Source organism: Eulemur rufifrons, chromosome 1, assembly GCF_041146395.1.
Source record: "Eulemur rufifrons isolate Redbay chromosome 1, OSU_ERuf_1, whole genome shotgun sequence".
Lineage (NCBI taxonomy): Eukaryota > Metazoa > Chordata > Mammalia > Primates > Lemuridae > Eulemur > Eulemur rufifrons.
In genome coordinates, this window is record NC_090983.1 from 2,021,216 (window position 1) to 2,035,167 (window position 13,952).

General features: G+C 60.3%; 1 protein-coding gene across 2 annotated transcripts in view; it reads left to right on the forward strand.

Annotated features, from left to right (window-relative positions):
* Positions 1-13,952, forward strand: part of HDAC4 (histone deacetylase 4) — a 256,247-nt gene that overhangs the window by 199,990 nt on the left and 42,305 nt on the right. For both annotated transcript variants that reach the window (XM_069465509.1, XM_069465519.1), the window contains exons 10-14: positions 248-364; positions 464-662; positions 4,174-4,397; positions 10,443-10,700; positions 12,731-12,917. In XM_069465509.1, coding sequence (XP_069321610.1) covers positions 248-364; positions 464-662; positions 4,174-4,397; positions 10,443-10,700; positions 12,731-12,917 — 985 coding nt within the window. The remainder of the gene's footprint in view (positions 1-247; positions 365-463; positions 663-4,173; positions 4,398-10,442; positions 10,701-12,730; positions 12,918-13,952) is intronic.

Genomic DNA, 13,952 nt, shown 5'->3' on the forward strand with positions numbered 1-13,952 from the left:
ACAGAGGAAGAACTCCTACCGAGCAGCGCGAACTCGCGAACCTGTTGTCGTGCTCGAGGTGTGATGTGCTCTTCAGTGTGACACTTGCCCGCTGCTGTAATCTGTCACATGCGCGTTTGCACTCAGGGATCGCAAAACTCAGCGCATCTGCCCCCGAGCGTGTTCCGCTGTTGCTTTCCTGGTGTGTGTTGCTCATGCTGCTGTATCAGAGCCTGTGTGTGACGGCCATCGTGTGTTCTGTCCCCAGACCAGCTTGGCGCACAGACTTGTGACACGGGAAGGCTCGGTGGCTCCACTCCCTCTCTACACGTCGCCCTCCTTGCCCAACATCACTCTGGGGCTGCCCGCCACGGGTCCTTCCGCCGTAAGTCGCCCCCGTGGGTCTGAGAGACGGGAGGTGGGGGGGTGGGGGGGTGGCCGTGGCGGGTCTTTCCGCCCGAGCATCCGCGGCTGTGCCTTGCAGGGTGCGGCCGGCCAGCAGGACGCCGAGAGACTCGCCCTCCCCGCCCTCCAGCAGCGGATCCCCCTCTTCCCCGGCACCCACCTGGCGCCCTACCTGAGCACCTCGCCCTTGGAGCGGGACGGCGGCGCGGCACACAACCCTCTCCTGCAGCACATGGTCCTTCTGGAGCAGCCGCCCGCGCAGACGCCCCTGGTCACAGGTGAGCACCGGCGGCCGCCCCAGCTCTGAGCAGCCTCGGACCTGCTGTCCGCTTTTGGGAGAGGCAGGAGGAGGCCTGTTTCCACCCCACGGTTTCTCTGTCCATGTGACTTAGCCGTCTTGGCTTCGAGGACAAACCAGATCTCACAGCGAAGTCAGGTCGATGGAATGACACTAGACGCCACTTACTATTTTTTAGTTTCTTGAGAGGAGGCTGCTGGCTCTCAGGTCTGGGTTTCAGTCTGGATGGAATCGAACAAGTGGCAGAAGCTCAGCACTGGCTCTGGGAGATGGTTTCTATTAGCACCAGGAATCTTGTACAATCTTGCAGCTGTCCGAGGGCAGTTATAGTCAGAAAAATACAATTCAGAGAAAAAAAAGAAATTTGTTATTAAATTTGCATAGCAACAACATGGTAACAGTATTGCCTGAGAAATGACGGAGCCTGTGGTATTTTCTGTAAGACGAGGGAGGACCCCCACTGCACAGGTCACTTTGGCTTCCGAAAAATCTGTTCACAGTTAAAAGCTAAAATATCCTCAGAGCTGTGCCTTTTAAACTCTGACATTTAACGTGGTTGAAGACACGGTGCTTGGCGTGTCACAGGCTGCAGCGCTGAAGACGCACAGGTCTGGGTCTGGGCGGGTTTGGTCTTTTGGTTCTAGTTTGGTCTGGCGCATTTTGGGTTTGTTTTCTCGTCTCGTGTGGCTCACGTGCCCGTGTAGACAGGGACGCGTCTTCCCCCAGACCTGGAGACAGCGTCTCGCTGGAACCACACGGAGGAGCCTCGTGTTACACCCGGGCTCCTTTCTGCTTGTGTCCTGCCCTGTGCAGAGCTGAGGGGCCCGTGGGACAGCCAGGGAGCGAGGCCGGCCTCGGGGGGCCTTTCTGAGCTCCGGGCAGCGACAGTGGTCGTGTGCATCTCTCCCAAGGAGCTCGCCTGACTGCGTCTGAGTCTATTAGTGCTGGCATCGGACGGCGGGGTCTGATGGGTGCCTGAGCTTCTCTCCTCTGTCCTTTATTAGATGGAAAAGACACCTGACCCCGTACTTCCTCGGGTTGCTCCACACCTGTCTCCTCCCTTCGCTAAGTCAGTTTACTTGTACCATTACATAGCATGTGTGACCTTGTGTAGCTCCGGGCCCTGGAAAGCAGCCTCCTTATAGAACTTCAGTGACAATTTTGCATAAATCTCACCTTTCCAGTAAGTGTGCTGACCTTGGCTTCCCCTCGAGGTTGATGACGTGGCTTCTTCCCTGTGTGCACTTGGTGGCCCTGCGCGCCCCAAGACCGTCTTGAGTTGGCGTTGGGACTCCCCGGTGTGCCACCTCCCAGGCCCCGGCAGGCACAGCTGGCTCCTGTCTTTGTCCCACCGCCCCCAGCAGGCCAGGCCGGCGTGTCTCCCTCACAGCCTCCGTGCTGATGTGTGCCACCCCCTAAAATCCACAAGCCCCTTTTCTCCCGCACGGCCTCTGCCGGTTCCTGGGTAGCGATTCTGCCCTTACCCCAGCTCAGGCCGCAGGTCAGCAGTGCCACACAGACATGCAGACGCCTACACCCCAGTAGCACCCCACTCGGTGACCTTGGGGAGTCACTTAATCGCTGCATGCCTCATTTTCCTATCTGTGAAATGGGCACACTGAGGTCTGCCTCACTGGGTGTGATGAGGGTAAGCGGGTTGGGTGTTCACGTAGGACAGCGCCTGGCGCCGGGAGGCCCTTTAGGTGTTGGTCGCTATGGTTGTGGTAGTTGCTTTTGGTTTTGTTGTTTTCAACCCTCAGGCCCCCGTGTCCCAGACCCTCCCGCTGTGAGCTCCACGGGGTCGGGCTCACACAGACCCAGCCACCTCCAGCGTGTGTCCCTGTGGCTTAGTCACTGACGTCACCCTTGACTCGTGTGTGTGCCGAGACTTTGGAAAAACACTGAGGAAAATACATTTTAGCTTTTCATTGTTTTCTAAGAGTGGCCTTTTCAGTAGCACAGTAACCTTTAAATCCCACAAGTGCAGCACTGTGTGACCGACTCCCTCGCTTCCCCGGTGACACAGCGTGACCCCCATAGCATCTCGGTCAGCAGCTGATGGGTTCGGAAATACCTTCTTTAGGATGTGTACCTTTTTCTTTCTTTTTTTTAGCTTTTTCAGGGAATAATTCTGCCTTTTGAGTTATTCAGTTTAATTGTGCAGCCAAGCACTGATAATAAAATTTCAGATAACACGTCTTTCCAGAAAGTACAGGTTGGATGAAAGGTGGTTCAGGGAACAGCAGCAGATAACTTTCGACAAGGTGGCGAAGGGCAGTTTTGCTGGGGTTAAGTCTTTTTCTGCGTGTGCTCTTTCTGTCTGCATAGAACACGGTGTTTCTAAATGCTTAAGCAGCCCCTGTGCAGGGAAGAGGGATGCTGAGGGGCACAGCTCACCCACTGGGCACAGCTAAGCCTGGCCACACACAGGTGCCCCGGCCACCCCTGGCTTCAGGGTCGCCAAGGAGAGGTATCCCGGGATGTCCCCGGCACCCTTGCAGCGGGCCGGCTGCCAGCCCGTGGGCAGGGGCATCGGGCTGCTTCACGGGTGCCCGGTTCCGGGAGCGGCCCCCGCGGGACCACCGAGAGCTAGTGCGTCTCTTCATTTGTCCTTCCACCCAGCCAGACGCCCTTGCCCGTGGGCCATTTGTACCCTGAGCGATGTTTAGGGTTTACCCACCGCAGGTTACCAGGGGAACAGGATATCAGGGAGCAGGAGAGAGGGTTTGCTAGGTCCTTTTGCCCACAGAACCTTAGAGAAATGGTAAACTTCCTAAACCAACAATTTGCAAAAAGAAAAATGCAAACGGAGGAAAAGCATACAGAAGGAAAAATATTACTCGAAGCTACTTACAGGAATAGGTTGCGTTTTAAATCAAGATTCGGATACCAATTAAAGCAAGATCGTCTCCTATCAAAACAGGTCTTTTCAACCTAAAACTACGGGGTAGGTGAGGGTGTGGTACAGCTGGCAGGGCGTAGCCACTGCAGAAAGCAGTTTCGACAGCATCATCAGGGTTTCATAAAGTGTTAATGCAGTCTCTGCGCATAAAATCAGTGCATCAAGAGACCCGTAAAATGATCCAACCTCTAAGGACAATTTTTTTCCCCTCACAACTTAGCTCCCGTGACAGCTAGGGAGGAGCCCCCTGCAGCACCCCAGGCCCCAGGGCTGTGGCCTCCTCCTCCACAGGCTGTGGGCCCCGAGGGCCGGCCGTGCAGTGGCCACTCCTGGGAAGGGCACACTTGCTCGTTGAAACCTGCCGTAGGGGACTCCCATCATGTCCTGCGTCAACCTCACGGTAGCAGACAGCTGCACAGCCGTCTCCGCAGGCCTGGACCCAAGCCAAGGGTTCGAGAGGAGGCACCCGGGCTGCAGTGCACAGCCTGGCGGTCTCCATCACCTACTGAACAGCCCTCTCCCTCCTCTCTTCCTCCTCTTCCCCTCTGCTGTTTTTCCTCCATGTTATCTTCAGACTGGTATCTTTCAGGCCTGGGAGCTCTGCCCCTCCACGCACAGTCCCTGGTTGGTGCGGACCGGGTGTCCCCCTCCATCCACAAGCTGCGGCAGCACCGCCCGCTGGGGCGCACGCAGTCGGCCCCGCTGCCCCAGAACGCCCAGGCCCTGCAGCACCTGGTGATCCAGCAGCAGCACCAGCAGTTCCTGGAGAAACACAAGCAGCAGTTCCAGCAGCAGCAGCTGCACATGAACAAGGTGGGTTTGCCGGCGCGGCCGCTCGAGGCGCCCTGTGCTCTGCAGCCTCACTGGCCAGCATCAGCCCTGCCCATCGCGGCCGAGGCCGGGAGGCGTGAAAGGGAAATGGTGAACACGTGCTGTGGCCATGCAACAGAGCTGGGCAGGGGGAGGGTTTGCGGAACTTGGGCTCGGGGCAGCTCACCTGCAGCAGGAAGCCCGGGCCAGGCCCGTCCCCGTCCACAGGCATAAGTGCAGCTGGGCCGCCTCATGCACAGGACGCGTTTGTGTCAGAGCATGGTGTGCGGCACTTGGGCGAGTCTGTTCTTGGGTTTACTAAGGCCATTTACTGAGTGTGTCTCTAAGCAAAGCTACACCCAAAGCCCCAACTGTGCGAGAGTGTGGAGTCCCAGAGGCACGTGTTCTCAGTCATGTGGTGCTCATAACATGACTGCTTGTTGGGGGACGTTGGCAGAGGCCTTGTCGGGCCCAGGTCAGCCCACAGAGGTCTGCGTCCCTCGGAAGTCCTGCCTGCCACTCGTGTCGGTGCTCGGGAGGAAGGGGTGGAAGGTGGTGCGGTGATGCTGGTTAATGGGGAGGGAAACAAGGCCTGAAAACGCTTTTATCAAATGCTGACGTTTGACGTAAAGCGTCCTCAATATCTGACTGAGACAAGCTGTTTTGAAAATAGTCCGGCCGTTCCTCAGAAGGCCAAACACGGCGGCCACATGGCCCTGCAGTTCTGCAGGAAGTGGACACACGGGCACACGAAAACCATCCCTGACGTTCATCACCGTGATGGCCACGCCCTGGGAACAGCCCAGGCGTCCCTGCAGTGACAGGGGTCAGACAGACGTGGCCCGTCCGTGCTGTGGGACGTCATCCCGCCCTGAGAAGGAGTGAGGTCCTGACACGCGCTACCGCGTGGAGGAGCCTTGAAAGCGTTGTGCCCAATGCAGTAGGCCTGTCACAGAGACCGCGTAGGACACGCTTTCACTCACACGCGTGTCCAGAGTGGACAAGCCCAGTGAGGCAGGAAGCAGGTCAGGGGCTCCCGGGGCGGGGTGCCAGCGGGCACCGTGCTTCTCCTAAGGATGATAGAACGTTCTAAGATTAGATGTGATGGTTGCACAACTCTGAAGCAGGCTAAAAACGGCTGAATTATATAATTTAAAAGTGTGAATTTTATGGTATGTGAATTGCATCTCAGTGAAGTTACAAGAATAAAAGGTTGAGATGATGGGGGGAAACGTGTCGGGGAGACGTGGAGAGGCCTGGCGGGTTTGGCGAAGGACGGATGTTTCCCGACGGTGTCCCTGCCTCGCGGGCTGCCCCCCTGGCTGCAGCCGGGCCTGGTCCCGGGGCCTCCCCCCTCGGCAGGGTTGGGTCTCCTGCTGTTTCCCGGGGGAGCGAGAGGCTGCGGGAACGGATGAGGGAGGAGAGAGGTTTCCTGGCGTGAGTGGGCGGGATCCCCGGGCAGGTGCAGGGGTGCGTGAGGAGGGAAGCCCCTCCCCCATCTGCCACCTTGTCACAGGGGTGACGCTGTATCCAGCTGCCCTGCCCGTGGCACCGTCAGCTCCTCACTCCTGCCTGGCCCGCAAGCCCTCCAGTCCCAGCCCAGGACGGGGTCTGCCCAGCCGGGGTCAAGGGCTCCGAGTGCACGGCATCCAGGACAGCGGGGCGGCCTGGGGGCGGGAGCCGCTGCAGCCCCAGTCCGTGCCGGTGTGCTCTGTGTCAGGGACGGGGCACGTGGCAGGGGACACCCGTCCCCCGGAGCCTGGCTCCTGCGTGCAGGTGCCCACCATGCAATGCCAAGTGGGCGCACCCCCAGCCCCCCGTGGCCCCACGGGCCTGGGCGCCAGACAGCGACAGCGCGTCGGGAATGGGCCCGGCAGCCCCCTCACCGGGACAGGAAAGGCGCTCGGCGTGGGCGAGCCGGGAGCCTGCCAAGCGCCGTTCCTCCCGAGTGTGGAAAGCACTTCACGTTCACCCTTCTAATGCCTGTGCAGGGCTGTTAATTTTATTATGTCATTATCTGAGTAACAGGGTGGGAGGTTTGAGGAAGACAGGAAACACCTATGCACATGTGGTGTGCTCTTCAAAGGAGCGAGTCAGAGCCTGGGTAATCTCCCTGGATTTTGTTACCTGATTGATTTACGGGAGTGGGTGACAGTTGATTGAAACATTTATACAGTGTTTTCCTGGGACGCGCAGGAAGACAGGATCTTACCCAGCACCGCCCAGCGCCGATATTCCTGCCCTTCCTCCTGGGGGGCGATGCTCCCAGGGGCTTGTGCCTCGAGGGCATTTGCCCAGCTCTGGCAGCTGCGCAGAAGCAATTCCACCTGCACCGCCGCTCCCTGCGCCCATGCCTGCCGTGCGGTCGCCTCAGAAGTGTCACTCAGACAAGTCTGCCAGCAGCCAGCGTGTCCACTCTAGTTTTCCCGAGGTCCAGGCCGGGAGAACGGCCCCATTCGGCTCAGAAAGCGCTACGAGGCAGATAAGACCCCCGAGCAGGGGCCCTTAGCATCCCTCAGGCCCGTGCGGGGACGGTGGTCGGGCTCTCTGGCTGTGCGTTGGCATCTGTGTCGGTGTCCAGGTCCTTGCAGTGGCGTTTAATAAAGGCCTGCTGTGAAAAGGAACTTTCTGGAGAATGCGTGCCACAAAGACAAGTGGACCTTTTGAACTCGGAAGTGAAACTGCCCTGTGTCTGCTGGCTGCGTCCCGACCTGACCTGACCTCAGTGTGTCTGGCTCGTGTGCGGTGGGAAGTGAATATTCGGGCGGTACGCCCTTTTCTTTCTCCTGAGAAAAAGTATTTGAAGGCGTCCTCTACCGCGGGAGCAGGAGGCCTTTCTGCCGAAGGCTGTCCGCACGGCGATTTCGGACATCCCCGATACCCTGGCCCTGTGGAGCTGAAGGCTCGGTCTGCGTTCCCGGGGGTGGATGTGGTTCCCTTTAACGTGACATTCTCGATTCTGAACGTGAAAACCTGGACTCACTTCCTGGGTGGTCTAATTACGAGTGTGTCCAGTTTTTAAGTACTGGCCGTTTACCAGTTTGGTTTTGGTCCTGAACTCCAGTCTGACTTTTTTAAAATGTATTGTTCCAAATACGGGACAATTGTAACATTGTAACGGGGCTGTGGGTGTCCAGAAGGCCCGTGACTGCAAAGGGCTGACTTGTTTGTGGGTTGCTGCTGCCACGCTGCTGCGGCAGCCTCGCCTCCCGGGGCCAGCTCTGCGGTGTGTCCCTGGCCACAGCATGGCCAGTGAGCGGCAGAGCTGGGGTCACAGTGGGAGAGAGGAAGAGACAGGCTTTGTCTGTGGCCGAGGCCCGGGGAGGCCGGCCACTGCGTGCCTGCGTCAGTGCCGGGCCCCACAGCAAGGGCTCTGACCCGGCGGCTGCTGCCTTGGCAACACCCTCCCGGACGCCCTCTGAAGGACCTGGCAGAGCCATGGCCACACCTCGGGGCCTCCAGGGATCCTTTGCCTCAGCTGAGGTTCTCTGCCTTAGATGCCCCGAGTGTCTTGGGGTCTCCGGAGGGGCCCAGAGGCCTCCGCCCTGGCGAGGAGACCCTGGGAAGGCGCCCCGTGGGGGACTGCTCCAGCCCACGCTGTCACGCTCCCCTGCCTGTGCCTGACATCAGCACAGCCTTGTTCCTGGGCCCCAGCCGTCTCCCACTCTTCCTCCTCCTCCTTTGCAGCCCAGGGCTACAGTAGGGTCCCAGCTCCAGGGAAGCGCCCTAGGAGAGTAGGGGGAGGAGACGCCACACCCCCAGGCAGACCTGGGAGAAGAGGCCGCACTTTCCTGGTCCGGAAGGCGCGAGCACCGCAGTGTGCAAGGAAGTGAGCAGGAAATTAGGAAAAGTCCGAGGCTCTTTAACGGTCGGCCCTCCCGCCGCCGTGTGTGGAGGGCTGTGGAACGCACCTGGAGAAGCCCTGCGACGTCAGGGGCAGCCAGCACCTGCTGCCCTCGCGGCCTCCGGGATCTGAGCCCGTCCTGCGTCCTCAGCCTGTGGTCTGCGCTCCGGTTCCGTGTCCCAGCTCTGCTGCCACTCGCCTCACACCTGCACGTCCAAGGCAGAGGCCCTGTTCCCCGGAGGCCGGGCCACCTGCGTGTCCGTCCTGGCTGCCACCTTCCCTCCTGCCCCTCCTCCCCAGCTCCACGCCGCCTTCTCCGGAGAGCTTCCTCCAGGCTCTCCTTTCGGAGTCCTGCACTCCTGGCTCTCCCCGCAAAGCACTTTGCTGTAAGAGCCTTCCAGCCTTCAGTGAGCCTCCCGCAAGGCACTCGGCAAACCACATCCCGTCACCCTCAGACCACACCAGGCCCGGGGGGGGGGGGGGGGGGGAGCGGCAGGAACCGAGAGCACCGGCGACCGTGTGCGGAGTGGTCCCACTGGAAATGCCAGGTGCCGACGTCCCCTGTGACATGTGCGGCCTCGTGGGGCACTGGGCACATGCAAGGCCTCTGCTGCAGGGACAGCAAGGCCCACCAGGTCCCCTGTCCTCCCTGTTCCCACCAAGGCAGACCTTGGGAGACTCCAGTGGACACTCTGATGTCACCATCAGAGTTCGGGGGTCAACTGTATCAGATGACACCAGTCCCCCGCCCTTGCTTGTGGCCTTTTGTGCCTCAGCCCTGCCAGCTCCTTGCAGCTCCAGAGTGCCCTGCAGTCAACGTCACACACCGCTGTCCACCTGGCCCCCGCCCGGAGGCCTCCACGTCCCCATCCACCTGGCGGATGTTGGATGCGTAGTTGCTACGTGCCATGTGGATAAGTCAGAGATGGTCCCTCCCTCGTGTGGATTACAGACTGCTGGGAGGGTGCATAGATACAGGGGCAGCCACGATACTGCAGGAAATGCCATGCTGGGGACGGCACAGCGGGCCACGGGATGGGGGGGAGGGGTCGCCTCGCCCCTGTCTGGAGGGTCGGAGAAGCCTTCTGGAGAAAGCAGCATGCGCTGGAGGCCTCAGGAGCCGCAGGGAGTGGCAGGGCTGAGGGACGGAGGGAAGCGTGGCCGGGTGAGAGCCGTGCGTGGCTGGGGGTGGGGAGGCTGCAGGTGAGCAGGGCCAGATGGCGGAGGAGCCCGGGAGGAGCACGCACGGGGCTTCCAGCAGGGGCCCGAGAGGTCAGCCGGCCATCTGAAAGCTTGCCCCCACTGCCGCTTGGAGAAAGGGTGGGAGGGTGGAAGCAGGAGGCCACGGCCACAGTCCAGGCAAGCGGGGCCCTGGGGGGAGGCTCGGGAGGGGCACTCAGGTGAGTGGGAGCAGGAGGCACAGGGTGCGACCTGGCGGCTGGCCGGGGGGTGGCCCCATTTGCCAGGGGAGATGGAGGTGGGAGGCAGAGGCTTGGAAGAGGCTGCCGCGCTGAGCCAAGGTGTCTAGCGAGCCGTCAGCTCTGGAAGTGAAGGGCGAGTCCAGGCCCCACGCGGGAGGCGGCGGCACCAGGAATCTGTCGCAGGAAGATTGCCCAGGGTGGAAACGAGCCCGGGAGCAGGCCCAGGGCAGCGAGACTGAGGCGTGAGCGGGCGGGGAGGTGGGCAGAGGGCAGAGGGAAGCACCTGCCACCTGCTCCACACGGAGGCCGCGGGGGGAGGTCGTGGCGTGTGTCCGGGATCCAGCGACAGGCGCTGTGGACACAGGTCTCCTTGGCTGGGTGTCGGGTGGAGTGTTTCTCTCAGCAGCTGCGGCTGTGAGGTCAGCGTAGGCCTCTCCCCTCTGCACCCACGCTGCCCTCGGCGGTCGGTAGACGCCTGCACGGGCTTCGCGTTCTCTGTGCCTGACCCCACAGGAGTGCTGAGTGCACGCCAAGTGCCCGTGTGTCCTCCCCGGGGCCCGGTCACCCTGACCCTGGGCTGGGACCCGACTGGGCGTCATTTCCTCAGCACCATGGACAGCACCCGAGGTATCTTTTGTGGGGACGTGAAGGCACCTGCTGGCCTTGGTTTCAGGTGGCAACTTGCCCTCGGAGTCCTTCGTGGTTTGCTCCTGAAGTGTGGGGTCTGTGCTGAGCCCAGTTGCCCTGGCTCACGCTGAATTTCGTTGTCACTCTGGGTTGCAGATTATCCCCAAACCGAGCGAGCCAGCCCGGCAGCCCGAGAGCCACCCCGAGGAGACAGAGGAGGAGCTGCGCGAGCACCAGGCCCTGCTGGACGAGCCGTACCTGGAGCGGCTGTCGGGGCAGAAGGAGCCGCACACGCTGGCCGGCGTGCAGGTCAAGCAGGAGCCCGTCGAGAGCGACGAGGATGAGGCCGGGCCTCCGCGGGAGGCGGAGCCAGGCCTGCGCCAGCCCACAGAACAGGAGCTGCTTTTCAGACAGGTGACCGCGCGCGCGGAACACCAGGAGCTAGGGACACGGCAGCCACCCACGATCCCCATGCCCAGCCTCCTCTGCACAGTGACCACAGAAGGCTGAGGGGCTTTCTTCCGCTGCCCTAGCCAGCGCCTCACCCGCCTCGTCCTGGCCAGGGAGGGGCAAGCGTGGCTTCTGTGCTACGTTAGCCACACCTGGGGGTCCCAGACATTTGCCCACTGTGGGTGTTAACGTACCTGCTTCCTGCCAAACACGGGCCCCTGATTCCCTAGGGATGGGCTTCCTTCAGGTCTGCAGGCTGCAAATTAACACGAAATCCAAGTGTCAGTGGGACTTGGCGTAATTGCTCAAGGTAAAGAAAGGGAAATAGATTTATTAATTGATCAAAAAGGTAGGCAGGGTTTGATCAGAAACCAGTACCTTTTGGGGCCAGGTAGTTGCTGGAGACCAGCCTTACAGAACTGGAAAAGGATGTGATTTGGGTACCCAGAGCCAGTAAGCTTCCAGGGCACTGACACACAATAACCAAACTTACAAGAGACTGATGAAGAAATCCAGTGAATGATTTGTTTCCAGTGAAAAATAAAACTACCAAGTCAACAGAAAAACTTAAGACAGTTGGGCAGCAAGTTGGTGTCATCAGGGAGGTTGCTTTTTCCAATAAGCAGGAAATGAGCCAGGGGAGCCGAAGCGATGGAATTGGGTCTTGCTTTGTTGCCCAGGCTGGAGCGCAGTGGTGCAGTCAGCTCACTGCACCTGGAACTCCTGGACTCAGCCTCTCAAAGTGCTTGGATTATAGGCGTGGGCCACTGTGCCCAGCCTAGACTGCTTCGTTCTTATCTAAAGTTTTAAAATGTTTGCCACCTTGTGGATGGGCACGAAGCCTTGTACCCTGGGAGCGCTGGGCCCAAATCTGCAACCCATGGGGCAGCTCTCCGACGTCTCTGGAGGCTGCTTGGCGGGGGGCCACCCTGTCCCTGGAGGCTGACTTGATGACACTTTTTCCAGTTGTCACTCAGGGTGGCCCATGTCTAATTTCTGGGGTCACTTCGTTTGTACCCCAGGCACTACACAATGCCGTACGGGGTCCCGTCAAGCACTTAGCGAAGCCGCTGGCTGGTCTGGTGTCTCCCACAGGACAGTCCTCTGCGCGTCCTGTTGGATGGGCCTGCGCCGGGCGCCCCCTCCCTGGCCGGGGGCCTTGCGGGTCCGCAGGCAAGCAGCCCTCCTGCCTAACTGACATGCAGTGTGCTGTGACTGTGCCGGCAGGAAGTTGGAAACCACTTAAGTGACTTTTTAGGCTAGTTTCTTGTAGATCAGCATTCACTTAGGACAGAGAGGCATGTTATAGGCCAAGCATGAGACAGTTATGAGAAATACTTATTTTCTGCGCTCTCTGAAAAGAAATAAGCAGAACCTCCGTCAGGGGAACTTGGCGGCACATCTGGCAATTTGCAGAAGTGAACGTACGATGGGGTATCTAATTTAAAAAAAAAAAACAAAACTATACGCATTGGGGGCGAGTTGGTTCTCAAACCAGGTGGGCCGTGCAGGTGCCTGGGGAGGCCCCAACACCTCCGCCGCCCGGTGCCCTCCTCCACGCCTGCCGAGCTCCCGGCACAGGGCCCGCTCTCCTCCCGCCGCCCAGGCTGCCACTCTGTAGCCCAGCACCTCCTCAGAGGAGCCCTCCTTGCTGCCCCGCACTGGGCCGGGCCTCCCTGCCAGCCCTGCCCTGGCCGCATCGTCACGGTGACGAATGACGTTCCTGGCAGCGTTCCCTGCTGGCACTCTGTCCTCCGTGGGCAAGTCTGATCCTGGAGGGGAGGGCTGCGCTGGCCCCGCTCTGGGCTCCGGCCCCACCCGGGCAGCGCGGCACACGGGGAGGGCCCCTCCTCCCGCAGCCACTTCCCGGGGCGACGGTGGCCTGTGCGAGGACGAGGGAGCGGGTGAGTCGCGCGTGGACGGGCACGCGCAGCCCTGCAGCCCCGAGGCAGGGGAGGGCGTCCCGGCCACGACCCTGCGTGTCTCTCCCGCAGCAAGCCCTCCTGCTGGAGCAGCAGCGGATCCACCAGCTGAGGAACTACCAGGCGTCCATGGAGGCCGCTGGCATCCCCGTGTCCTTTGGCGGCCACAGGCCTCTGTCCCGGGCACAGTCCTCCCCGGCGTCTGCCACCTTCCCCGTGTCCGTGCAGGAGCCCCCGACCAAGCCACGGTTCACGACAGGTAACGCACTGGCCTCTCGCGGCCCGGGGTGGGGTGGGCCCTGTGCCACATGCCGACACAGGCCTGAGGGGCCGCGCTGGGTGGAGGGACAAGCAAACCAGTCACCGAGGGCCCCTTCCCACTCTATACCCACTCTATTATCTTGAGGTCCCATCATGGGCTCAAAAGGCCCCGTTCTCTTTCCCAGAGAACCGTGGTCTCCAGGAACAGTCCCCGACCACATGGGGGACCACATGGGGGCTGCCCCTCCAGACACAGCAGGAATGACGAGCCTGCGTTTTCATGCACTCTGTCCCTCGCGCCAGGCCTATGTCAGTGACATTGACTTTGAGACCCCAGTGACTTGCTAGTATAATCTGCAGACTGACCAGTTGGCAGTTGTACAACAGCAGAGCCCAGTGGGTCCCGGGTCCTGCTCACTGCTGTTCTGCCAGGTGTCCCTCACAGCTCCCGTCCCCACCCCGCGGGCCTGGAGCAGCCACAGGCAGGGAGGCTACTTCTGCTTGGAAGGAACCTCGCCAGGAGTCGGAGCGAGAGCCCGGCGGGCAGGCAGGGCGCCCGCGGCCCAGGCAATGGGCAGGCGGTCTGGGCACGTGAGCCCGGAGCTGCCTGGAGCCAGGGAGGGCGCAGCCCCGCCAGCCTGTAGCACCTGCCTCTGGGGACAAGCAGGGACACGGGGACAGCTCTGCCCGTTGTTGTGATTTAATGCTTGATACTTAATAACATTGTTTTGACATACTAAGAAAAAAGTGTAAATACGGAATAGTTCCATCCTTCGGACAGTTCTCACAACACGTCTTGTTTGACTGCACTCGCAGAGTCCTCCTTTCAGGTCTTAGAAGGATGGATGCCAGTCGTATGCAGAAAAAATTTCAGTGGTAATTATCCAGAAATTAAAATGTTGCTTGTCAGGAATAAAAGTAGAGAAAAACTGCAAAAGGTCATAAAATCATGTGACCCTCTGGTGGCCTCTCCATGAGTCCTTGGCCACCAGCTGAGATAAATGTGTTCCTGAAAGAACAGGGCTCAGGCGAG